At 46.8% G+C, this 12,726-nt stretch overlaps 1 protein-coding gene across 19 annotated transcripts in view; it reads right to left on the bottom strand.

The window, feature by feature from the left end:
• Positions 1-12,726, bottom strand: part of KIAA1217 — a 797,280-nt gene that overhangs the window by 289,316 nt on the left and 495,238 nt on the right. The window contains exon 1 of one of the 19 annotated variants that reach the window (XM_084782816.1): positions 7,205-7,609. The exons of 14 other annotated variants lie outside the window; for them this stretch is intronic. In XM_084782816.1, the coding sequence (XP_084638942.1) occupies positions 7,205-7,274 (70 nt within the window). In that variant the 5' untranslated portion in view covers positions 7,275-7,609. Of the gene's footprint in view, positions 1-7,204; positions 7,610-12,726 lie in introns of those variants that run through there. 4 more of the 19 variants (XM_084782817.1, XM_084782808.1, XM_084782810.1 and 1 more) reach the window with 4 other exon arrangements.

The raw sequence follows: 12,726 nt of genomic DNA, 5'->3' as shown, positions 1-12,726 counted from the left end.
GGGTGTTCCTGTGACACTTACTGTATCATGCGTTGGAACAGACACATCCCCTGGCTGCTCACACAAGCAGCCTACACTTCCTGTCCCCTACATCTAACTGGGACTTTGTACTAATTTCAGTCAGAGTGATGTGAGCAGGCGTAACAGGAGCACCTTTATCCCTGGCCTCCGGGCCGCCTAAAAATCTCGCAGGGTTTCTGTCTTTACTCTTTGGCCAGCTGAATGCAAAGAGCCTAGGAGAAACCTCCTAAGGGGTTGTGTGCTGATGGGACAGTAGCTCAGGAGCATCACAGTCTACTGCCTGTGACCAGGAAATCAACCCTGACCGTATAAAGTTACTGAGAATAATGTGCATGTTCACTTGGACACTCAGTTCAGTACCCCTTGGGTTTTCAGTTCTCTTGTCAGTGCTACAAAGACCATTATTATATACAAACAGGCACAGGAATTATAGTTGAAATGAGCATTGCATCCTTCTTAAGGACCTTAAAACCAAAGTCAGTGGGCTGGCAAGCCTGACAGCCTGAGTTTAATTCCCAGAGCCTGTATAAAACTGGAAGGAGCAAACCAACTCTACAGAGTTGTCCTCTGACTTCTGCATATGGACACCACATACTCACACTCACACATCTCACATCCTCACAATGGTGATGATGATGATGATGACGACAACGACGACGATGATGGTGATGCTATAAACGGGTACAGGGCTGAAGAGACACACCGCTAGCCAAGAACACAGACTGCTCTTCTGGCTGTTCAATTCCTAGCACCCACATGACAGCTCACAAGTGTCCATAACTTTAGTTCCAGGGGATCCTTGCCCTCTTTTGGCCTTGGTGGGCACCAGGCAGGCCTGTGGTACACAGACATACATGAAGGCAAACACTCATACACATAAATACATTTCTTTTAAAAATGAAGTCAAGGATCAAAACGATCCTTGGTGCAGACTCTATACAATAGGCACAGCCTTGCTCCTCATCTGGAAAAGCGTTCTGTGTTGTGTTGCCTCAAGTTAATTGGCTGAGTCAACTGTTCATTGGCACAGATACTGATCAAAGGCCTGCTCCAAACACTGAAAGGGACAGGAGTCTGGGGGAATGGTGATCAAGACAGCTTGCACCTCTCCCAGCATCAAAGCATCGTATGATGATTAGCAGTCCTTCAACAAACACGTCATATACAATCTGAGTGCCAGGTAATGTTCTGAAGAGCGAAGGAAGATATGGGCACAGAAAATGACCAGGCTGTTTCACACTGCATATCGGTCATTCCCTAGGCTAGCACTCCGGGGAGGGCAGCGAGCCATGGGCCAGAGGGGGCAAGCAGGTGAATGCACCCCTGAACAGACCTTTTGAGAAGCTTTTAAAAGCCAGAACAGGGGGGCTGGAGAGATGGCTCAGAGGTTAAGGGCACTGACTGCTCCTCCTGAGGTCCTGAGTTCAATTCCCAGCAACCACATGCTGGCTCACAACCATCTATAATGTGATCTGATGCCTTCTTCTGGTCTGCAGGTGTATGTACATGCAGGCAGAGCACTGTATATATAATAGTCAAGAAATTAAAAAAAAAAAAGCCAGAATAGGAGCTCATGTTGTTGGCAAAACGCCAAGGATCATACCAGGAGCCCACGGTCTCCTAAGGGAACGGGACACAGACTCAAATTTCACCAACAGTCAGGCGTGATGATGGACACCCTTATCCCAGGACTTGAAAGGAAGCAGGAAGAACCGGAGTTCAAGTCCAGCCTTGGCTACGTGAGTTCAAAGCCAGCCTGGGCTACGTGAAACCACCATCTCAAACAAATTCCACCAATAACTACCAAATGCCTCCACTGCTGAAGGTGCACAGCTTCTTACACTGTGCACCCACGGGGTCACGTGGCTAAATGTGGAAGCTGTGAAAAAGTTAGCAACAGGGAAGGGTTTCCAGCCCTACCACAAAAAAATTAATTCAAAACCACACATGCATGCATGCACGCATGTACACACACATGCACAGGGTCAGGGCCTGAAGAGCTAACTCAGAGATTAAGAGCGTTGCTACTCTCACAAAGGCTTTGGGTTTGAGTTCCAGCACCCACAAGGCTGCTCACCAATGCTTGTAACTCTGGCTCCGGGGGATCTCACACCCTTTTTTTGATCTCCACAGTTATCAGGCCTACACGTAGTGGTGCATAGACTCAGGCGCACACACACACACATACAAAGTTAATCAACAACACATGTAAAACCAGTCACAGTGGTACACATCTGTAATTCCAGCACTTGGGAGGTAGATGCAAGAAGGAGTTCAAGACCAGCTTTAGCTACAAAAAGAGTTTAGGGCCAGCCTGGGCTACATGAGACTGTCTTAAAAACAAAACAAACAGAAATCAAGCGATATTGAACCTGAGATGCTTCTGGCAGTGCCTGCCCATGTTGCATTCTGTTTCGTAGGGGCCTTGGTTCTGCACACACACCATGCCTGCTTTGCCCGGCATCTGCCACCATGCCACAGTTTGCCAGCAAATGCTGCCTGAAACCCAGTGGCTCAGATTCTAGTCCTGTATGCTTTCACTATGCATGCAAAACTTTTTTCTCTTATAGAAAAGGAATGGTTTAATTATGGGAAACAAGGGCTTTAAATAGCTTCCTACTGTCATCCTTCAGCGTGTAAGTATCAAATTAATGTGTCTTCAAGACGTATTATCTTCAAATGTTTGCTTTTTAAAGATTGCTGTTTGAGATGCTCACTTGAAATACATTTAAAAAATCATTCAGCAAATATTGGCTTGGAATTGGGATAGAATTTCCATAATTTCTGAAATGGCTTTAAACATATTTTTTTGACATTTGTGCTGTGTGTTCATGTTAGTGATGCTCTCAACACGACTACAAAATCAAACTATCAACACTGAAAAGTAGTAAAGAAGCTCTGTGTCTTGCAGTATCAAATATTCAGCCAAGATTTAATTCATTACATAAATATAAATAAGCGTATCCATCTCAGTAGGCAAATTTGTTTCCATCTTTAATAAATTATTCTCTCTCTCTCTCTCTCTCTCTCTCTCTCTCTCTCTCTCTCTCTCTCTCTCTCTCTCTCTCTCTCTCACACACACACACACACACACACACACACACTGACAGCCAGGCTTGGTAGCACAAGCATTTAGTCCTACTTCCAACATCGAGGAGGCAGAGGCAAGCAGATCTCCATGAGTTCAAGGCCAGCTTGGTCTCTATAAGGAGTTCCAACCTAGCCAGGACTAAATAGTAAGAGCCTGTCTTAAAAAAAGAGATTATACATATATATAGATATAGATATATTGAAAAGCTTTTTAAAACAGCTACCTGGTATTTCTTAAAAGATTTTATTTTTAATTTTAACCATGTATATGCATGTGTATCTGTGCACATGATCGTTGTTGCCCCAAGTCTAGAGAAGAGTACTTGGTTCCCTACAATAGGAGTTACAGGCAGTTGTAAGTTTCCTGATGTAGATGCCAGGAACTGAACTTGAGGCCTCTGGAAGAGCAGTGCTTGCTCTTAACCACTGAGCTATCTCTTCAGTCTCAAGGGGTTGTTTTTAAAATAAGCTTCTTTATGATTTGACACCAATAAATGTTTGATTTATATATCTCCTTTATAGTTGTATATATCCTGTGTCATATAAATCTTCCTAGTTGAAAGACACTAGGGACAGGACTAGAGATTTGGCTCAGGTCCTGAGTTCAATTCCCAGCAACCACATGATGACTCACAACCATCTATAATGAGATCTGGTGCCTTCTTCTGGTATACGTCCTACATGTAGGCAAAATACCATATACATAATAAATAACTCTTGAAAAGAAGAAGAAGAAGAAGAAGAAGAAGAAGAAGAAGAAGAAGAAGAAGAAAGAAAGAAAGAACAAAAGAAAGACATTAGGGGCAGAAGTTTAGGAAACCTTCACAACATGGTACTGTCACTGGTTTCAATATTCTTGCAATGACCATATGCCACCTTTTCCACACAGCCCTGAGTTTCAACTGTTGCCCAGTGAAATTATTTATAGAGTTCTCCTTGATCCTCTAAGGTGTCTGGGTTTGAACAATGAGTTACACAATCACCGAAAGTTTCCTTCTACACAGCTGACTGATTAACCAAAGTCCCTCGGGTAGGGTAGTGTCATTAGCCAGCTGCCTAATTGCTAAGATGGTGAAGTGCTCCTCCGCGTGCCTAGCACTCCGTGATGAGATGCTCTCGTGAGGGAGACATGGTCCCAGCCCAGGCACCTCACGTTGTGACTGGGTGAAGCAGACACAAATGCAGTCATAAGGCAGAGCCCAGTGGCAGTCACCCACATGTGGCACCGCAGGCGGTGTTGGCCTCAGGACCGGTGACGCTCCATCCTAGAAAACATCCTTGCGTGCCCCCATCGAAGCACACTCAACTCTGCCAGTAGCAAACCCTGACACTCTAACTGGGACTCTCCTTCTCCTTTTATTATTTTTCCATCCCCCTTCCAATGTATCTCACCTGCAGGTTCTTGGGTGCCTGGGTCTTGTCCTTCCGCACAGAGGCAGCCATGGGAGATAGCTCAGTCTCCAGTCCCCCCAGCAACCCACTGACCACTGAACTGATACCTGATGCATCTCTCAGCCCTCACACACCCTAAGGAAATTCTGCCTCCGAGCCCCAAGCTGGCCCCTCTCCCTTACCTATTTCTCGAAACCCTTTCCCACTTAGGGAAACGCAACTCACCCAGCCACCTGGATCAAATATTTTCAGCTGTCTCGGACCTCTCAGTTCTACTCAACAATACATCTGATCTTAGCAAATTCCTTTGGTTTTGCATTCGGTATAAGTCAGGAATCTGCTTCCTTCTTATCGCTGTCTGCTTATCACCCGTCTAGCCTAGAGCAGCAAGGGGGTTTCTTGCCTGGTTTACTTCAGAAACCTCCTTAAAAGGCCTCGCTGCCCATCCCCCACCGCCCAGTTCACTTGTGTTAAACCCCACAAGGCACCCCAGCCCACCAACTGCCTTCTAAAACCCCCAACAGAGTTCTTGTCTAACATGCTCAGGACTCTACGTTCCTCTACGTTCACTCCCAGGGCTCCAAATTAATTAAAATTAATTTAATTAAATAAAAGTCGAGTCCAATTTGCTAGCAGTGCCTCACCTCCCAGGAAGTAGAAGCTAAAGACCTTCCCACAGTTCTACAGGTCCTCCATAATCTGGCCTGGGCCACCGCCTATGACCTCTCGACCTGTTTGCCTCCCATCTGTCTTTGCCTCCCCATCATTCCCTTGCTCTCCTTCCTCATGCTAAGCGTTAGGTTTATTCTCACCTCAGCTCAAGTGTTACCTCAGCGAATGGTGTGGTTCTCTGATAAATCCTTATGGTTTCACTGCCACTCCCTAGTTCCTGCCTTCATCCCCCCCCCCACCCCCCGGCCTTATTTTTAGCTAATAGAATCACCAGATAAAACACGGGGATCTCCAGTAAATCTTGAAGCTTGGGAGGATGAAACATACGTTTTGGACTAAGTCTGTGCCAAGCGATAATTAAGAAATACTTAGGCTTTAAAAACTACTCAATTGTTTAATCCGAAACTCAAAGTTAACTTTAGGCACTCTGTCTTTTTATTTATTTACTAAATCCAGTCTCCCACACATCTCACATGTTGGTTATTTTGCTTATTTGTTCATTGTTTGCCTCTCTACCCCACCCCACCCCAACTTGGCCCTTAGAACGTCAATCCAATGAAGGGGAGTATTTTTCAGTCTGCGTTTTGCATCACTGGATCCCCCAGCGGCTGGAACAGTGACTGCTATATAACACAAGTCCAATATTCATGGGAGTGCATGAGTAAGTGAAGCGAGGCATCTGACCGTCCCAACCTCAGCGACACCAATGAATCACTCCGGTTGTTTCAGGGTTACTTCTAAAGCAGCTCCCCATCTACTTGCCCCCTCTTAGAATCCGGGTCGTTTCTTTCAGGACAGGCCCAGAGGTTGAATTCCTGCAGTTAAGATCCGTCCTATCGAGAGCAAGTTGGGGGCCTTCCTTAGGCTGGACGCCACCAATTCCAGAACCCTCAAACTGCGCCTACACAGGTTTAGCAGATGGAACTGCTGCCCCAAGACGGGGGTGGGGGGGGTGGGGGGGTGGGGGGGGGCGGGCGGTTCATTGAATGTTTAGGAGGCAGGCTTCCTTTTCAGTTCGCTGGGGGATTTCTCTCTCCTAATTGTATTTTCTTCTGTCTGGCTTAGTTTTGCATTTTCAGTGGGGATGAGTCATGTGCTACTTCCTTTTTTCATTTTAAAAAACACACACCTTTTCCCTTGTGCATAATCCCCGCTCCCACGCGCTGCCGTGCACACCCCTGCACATCTTTGTGTTACTAACTGGCCTTAGCATGAACCTGGATGGGTAGGATAGGGCCGGGGGGGGGGGGGGCGCCGGTTCAAGATCGTGTGGTAGGTGCCCCAACAGCCTACACAGTGAGAAAGGGGCTGATGGGCGCTGGCATCACAGTCTGCGGCCACCCACCCTCCTGGCAAGATGTATTTGGAACTATATAAGGTTCTGGAAATTCCCAACGGAAAAGACAAGTCTATTATAAACACAATGTAGAAAAGAAACTGCCTGGAGAAAATACAGGAAAACTGTTCTAAGAACTCGCAACTTTAACATTTAAACAGAACGCCCCACAGTTTTATCTATCACCCCGATGCTCAAGTACTCCCCTGCCGTTCGGATCTGCAAAATAAGAGCACCCTTAAACTCCAATTTCACTGTAAAACGCTGCAAAACTTTGTATCCCTCAAGAAGCTGCCCCCTTGGAAACTCCTAACCAATGAATGGAACCGCTGCACCCTGGAGGTAGGCGCAAAATTGCCTTTCAGAGCTTCCCCAAGCACCGGCAAATTATCAAATCTCTGCTGGGCGATTGATTTGTCATTGCTTAGAGATCCCCCAAGAACTGCTTGTTCACTGTTCGACCAGTTTGACAACACGCACCACCTCTTCACCGACTTAGGAAGATCTCACAAGAGATAAGAGTCAAGAAACCACAACTCTGGTCTCAGATTGAAAAGGCGCCCCCCCCCCAAACACACACACACACACACACACACACACACACCAAGAAATGGACTTTTCCTGGCGTCAGGAGCCGGGTCTCCAGTTCTAAGCAGTGTGCGTGTAACTCCATCTTTGAGGACTGTTACTTACTAGGCATCTGTCTGCTGTCTGCGGAGGGAGGCAGGTTCGGCTCACATTTCTGGCCTTCGCTTTCTTCCATTGTCCCTGCCGGCCGCCCAGGCTCCTCGCTCTGGAAACTTCAGAGCGCAGTTCGGAAAGCTCACAGAACGCGCTTGGAAGGGGGCCCGGGGGTGGGGCGGAGGGGGACCGGCGAAACCCCACCCTAACTAGTCTCCACTCCGGTGCAAAGTCTCCCTCGCCCGGGAAGACCGCATTCCAGCGCCCGGCCTCCCTCAGCCCCTGTCCGGGAGCGTCCGCCACCCGCCTGCTGTCGCCAGGACTGGGGGCTGTGCCCTGGAGGCGGCGGCTGTCCCCGCCTCTGCCGCCCAACAGGTGACGGCTCTGCTGACCTAGGACGCAGCCTGCCGGGTTTCCCCGGGACTCGCAGTTTAGGGACAAGGCAAACACTTCACTCAGGAGTAGGACAGGAACTGCTGCTGCAAGCCAGGCCCAGCCCTCTTTTAATCTCAGGAGCCCAAAAGGCCCCCCAGATCGGCTGAGTAAGAAGCAGCGAACTGCTCAATCCCCCAAAGTTATGAGAACTCTCTTTAAAAAAAGGGTTTTTTTTTTGAAGATAAGTGTACGCTAAACGTTTCGAAATAAACGCTTTACATACCAACTCTGTGGGGACTAATTAGCATTTATAAAGAAGTATTGTAATTTCCTCTGGTCAACTTCAATCACTTTCTTGCCGGACTTTAACCCCTGGATTTTAAACCCTTTGTTTTATGTTTTTTTGTTATTCGCCTTCACTCTCTCCAACTCCTCCCCTCCTCCCCCAACACACACACACACACACACACACACACACACACACACACACACACACACACACACTCCTCTTGATCACAAATCTGAAAAGTCACCCAGTAAATCAACCTTCTGAGTCTCTCAAGTTAATTACTTAAGAACATCTGAAAGGCAATTAAAATGCTTTTCTTTGGATGGGCAGGATTACATCCGACAGGCTTGCTCTCCTTTTAAACTACCTACAAATATTTATTTTGTTCACTACCCAGTCCTTGGAAAGCTGGCAAGGTTCCCAGAAAGTGAAAATGGGAGGCACAATGTCCACACAAAAAGGATGAGAAAATAATCTAAGCAACATTTGCCCCCCTTTCCCCCTTTAGAAACCCGAACCCAATAGCTAACAGAGAGAAGGTGTGACGTTTTAATCTATGGCCCCATATCATCTCAGGGGGGGAGGCCAATGGTCATCCTGCCTGCCATACCTTGACCCAATTTACAGCCCATTCAAGGCGGATTGGACATTGATTTAGAAGAGGAATGTGTGCAGGACAATGGCTGGCCTCTGGGCTGGATCATGGCCTTGAGTCACCTGTGTGCCTTGGCAGCAGAAGGCACATATTTTGGCCGCTTCAAATATAAAAATGTGCAAGTCTGTAAAAGACAAAAGCGTGTGCCACAAGTTAAGTAAGGTTTGAGTGACCCTGTGTTGAGAGGAGAAAGGAGCCCCTTGCTTCCTAACAGGAATTTTCTGGAAATCCAAGAAGATGTGGAGGTCTTGTAGAAAACTCAAGCAGTGCCCTGGCAGGGGGAACACAGATGATGAGTTTATTTTATGTTTAAAGATTTGTTTTTATTTTATGTGTGTGGGTGTTTTTGTGTACACAGGTGTATGTGCCTCACATCGGTGCAGTACCCAGAAAGGCTGGAAGAGGGCAGTGGTCCTCTTTAACTGGAGTTAGGGTGTTGTGAGCCAAACCTTGGTCCCCTGAAAGAGGTACAAGTGCTCTTAACTGCTGAGCCATCTCTCTAGCTCTAAGGAATGGGGTTTATACAGCAAATAACTAGAAGTTTCCATGGCCTTGCAACAGCACCATCCTGTGATCTTACTTACCCAAGGAGATCATCAGGCACAGCTAATTCCATAAACCTGACCGTTTATTCAGGTACAAATATTCATGACAGAGGACCTGCTTGATGGTGCAGGCCTGTCATCCCAGCTACCGAGGTAGGAAGATGGCAAAATTAAGGCTTGCCTAGGCTACAGAGTGAGTTCAAGGCTTTCTTAAACAAATGAGTGAAACCCTGTTTTAAAAAGCACAAGTTGGAGGGGGCAGTGCAATGGTAGAGCATTCACTGGGCATGTTCAAGGCCCTGGGTTTCAAGGGCAGAACCACAAAACAAACAAACAAAAACAAAACAAAAACAAAAAAAACCCACACCCAAGCCAAACCAACAACAACAAACCAAAAATACTTCATAAAGGCAGAGTCCCTGTGTTCAGGCCTCGGGTTGGATTGTTCTGGTTGTCTTTCTGTGCGTATTTACGTGCATGGACATGTGAGGGTGCAAGTCTGTGCACACCTGGAGGCCAGAAGAAGACATTCAGTGTCCTCTGCAATCCCTTTCCACCTGGTACCCATTGAGTCAAGTTCTCCCTAACCTAATTTTGGGTTAGGCTGCCAGCCAGCAGACCCCGCCGCCCCACTGCTCTGCCCTCCTTGAAGCATGGGAGGCTCACCTTGGTATGCGGGAGCTGAGATGCTAAGCCCAGGCCTCGTGACTGTATAGCAAGTCCTCAAGTGCGGAAGCACCTCCAGCCCCCTCCAGTCTGACAATGGCTGCTGTAAGTGTTCAGATTACCAGTGCCAGTGGGAGGAGCAGCGAGCACTGAAGCAGGAAGCTAAGGGCTTTGACACTACCCAACCTGTGGGAACAGCAGCCCCCTCCAGGCAACTCCTGTCTGTCCCTTGACACCGGACAGGAACGAGCCTCCAGAATGAAGGAAACAAGAGCTGGCCACTGAAGCCACTCCACAGGAACCTTCCCTTCAATTCTATCCAGGTAGGAAAGCTCCATTTGTAGATAGGAACGATGTTACCCTCCTGATGCGGTGTGCAAAGCATCAGGGAAGTCTTTGGGCCTCTACGGATCCCTAGATGGGCCAAACGGAGGAAGCCCTTCCACACTACCTTCACTCTGAGACTCTAAGCAGCCCAAGGAACCCCTCCACTAACCATATTGCCTCACCCCCCCCAAGCCCCACGATTCAGCTTCTCTCTCATAGGAAGAGCAGACCACTGCTACCTCTGTAAATATACCAAATGTTCTGTAAAATGCATAAAACAAACAAGCAGACGAGGAGGACTACGTCATCAAGGTCCGAGATGGCGAAACGTGCTCCCGCATGAACAGATTCTCCAGATTTCATAGGCAGAGCTTCTGTGAGTCACTGGACTTTTCTAGCTTCTCCTTAAGAACAGGAACTGAGCCAGGTGTGGTTGTGCATGCCTTTAATGCCAGCATTCAGGAGGCAGAGGCAAGTGGATCGCTGTGACCTGGTCTACAAAGTGAGTCTAGGAGAGCCAAGGCTACACAGAGGAACCCTGTCTCAAAAAACCAAAAAAAAAAAAAAAAAGGAAAAAAAAAAGCAGGAACTAAAAATATTTTTCCAAGACCCCCCACTCACACCATTGTGGCCACTAACCTCTTCTCTCTTCCAGAGGCACAGTGGCCCTATTAAGAACTTTCCACTGACTGTCAAGTGGGGCAGGTAACAGTGGCTGGATTCTGCATAAACCTGGCCCTTGAGTCTTCAGGAAAAACATCACTGTTGTCATCCCAGGCGCTAAGGGGACGTCCTTTGTTCTACAGGCAACTGTGAACTAGATGTGTACTGTGCTTTAAACAACGTCATTTGTGGCTTTAAAATTTGCTATCACCATCCAATCTGCCTGTTACTATACTTCAAAATTTGCGGGGAAAGCAAGAACCTAAATTTAATTTTCTCCCAGTCATATAGAGAGCTACAATGACAATCCTGCGAGCTAAACTTTCAGCTCCTTTTCTGTAACATCGAGGAGGTGCAAGCCTTTCTCACATATAGGGATTCAGACTTACATAAGCTTATGTCCACACAAAACAGTGTCATTCAAGCTGGGCCTGTTGGTGCACACCTTCAATCCCAGCACTCGGGAGGCAGAGGCAGGAGGCTCGCTGTGAGTTCAAGGCCAGCCTGGTCTACAAAGAGAGTCCAGGACAGTCAGGGTTCTTACACGGAGAAACCCTGTCTCCAAAAAACAAAGACAAACAAACAAAGAGTGTCGTTCAAAATAAAAGTGCCAGGAAGACAATGTTGATTTTTCAATTATAACCAACCCATTATAGGACTAGACTGTTGGTTTTAAAAAACGGCATTTGCATGAGATCCTCTAAAACAGGAATTAAGCACAAACAATTGTGAATGATTTGTCACAGGCCTCTTTAATTACAGGGCACTGGGAGAACACATCAGCTCCTTTTGTGTAAATGTTTCAAGAGAGAAATCATGTCGAGAGCCAGGCCTAAGTGGAATTACCTTGATATATGTTTAAATTTTTTTTTTCTGTCTTTAACTCTTGCTAAAAAAGCAAGCTAGTTTAAAGTAATTTAACATCTGGACACAAAAGAAATAATTAATGCTTGCTTAAGTCCTTAAATGGACCCTTTAAAAGTATTGATAGCTCAGTCAAAACAAAGTGAAAAAAATCAGTCAACAAAAATGTTTGAAAGGGGGCACCCTGTTGGATAAGTATCTGGTGGCATGTGTCCTCTGTAAGTCAGAAGGAATGGATGGGCACCAGCTGGGAAAACACTGCTGAAATGGACTTGGTAGGTATGATGCTGCTGGCTCCCCTCACACCTCGTTTTGACAGCAAACTGTCAGGTGGCTCCGGTGACCTTATGCTTAGTATAAACCAGAGCACCTGCAAGAAGGAAAAGAGGCACTCTTAACAACTAGAGCTGACCAATTACAAACTGGGACGGTCACCAGTAAACCAGCACAGATGGCCACCAGCGTGTGCTTTGAGATAAGCCCAGTGTAGTCTTCAGGTTTCTTAATGCGAAAGGTTAAAAAAAAAAAAAAAGTCTATCAGGGCTTCTCAGCAAACAGCCTGTGGGTGGATTCTGAGCACTAATGAAAGCAAGCATGGGACCCTCCGCAGAGCTATGTTTCAAGTGTAACCACACACCTCCAGCAGGACTTCTAGGCCTCCTTTATTGGAAGGCCTGGAAATCCCAGAACCCTGCCATGTAAGAAATGAGGATTTCAAGAGTCCCTCAAACACATGATCTCTCTGTTCAGATAACTGGGAAAGCCCTCATGCCCTTCCACACACATTCCTCATACAGTTACATAACAAAGTTCTCGTATTTTTCGGACTATAAGACACACTCCCCTACCCCCATGGGGAGGAGGGGAATTAGGGAGCGCCTATGGTCCGATCGCTGTTTTTACCGCTTTTTCTTGTTTTACTGCTCTAAAAACTGGGTGCATCTTATGGTCAGGTGCAGCTTGGGTTTTTGTTGTTGTTGGTTTGATTTTAGTTTGTTTGTTTTTCCGAGACAAGGTCTCTCTGTGTAGCCTTGGCTATTCTGGACTCTCTTTGTAGACCAGGCTGGCCTTGAACTCAACAGTGATCCGCCAGGTGCATCTTATAGTCCGAAAAATACGGTACACTTGGATTCACTAAGCTCCTGAAACA

This window comes from Acomys minous, assembly GCF_964271855.1.
Source record: "Acomys minous genome assembly, chromosome: 5".
Lineage (NCBI taxonomy): Eukaryota > Metazoa > Chordata > Mammalia > Rodentia > Muridae > Acomys > Acomys minous.
Note: the sequence above shows the minus strand (reverse complement) of the source record. Positions and strands in the feature narration are given on the sequence as shown.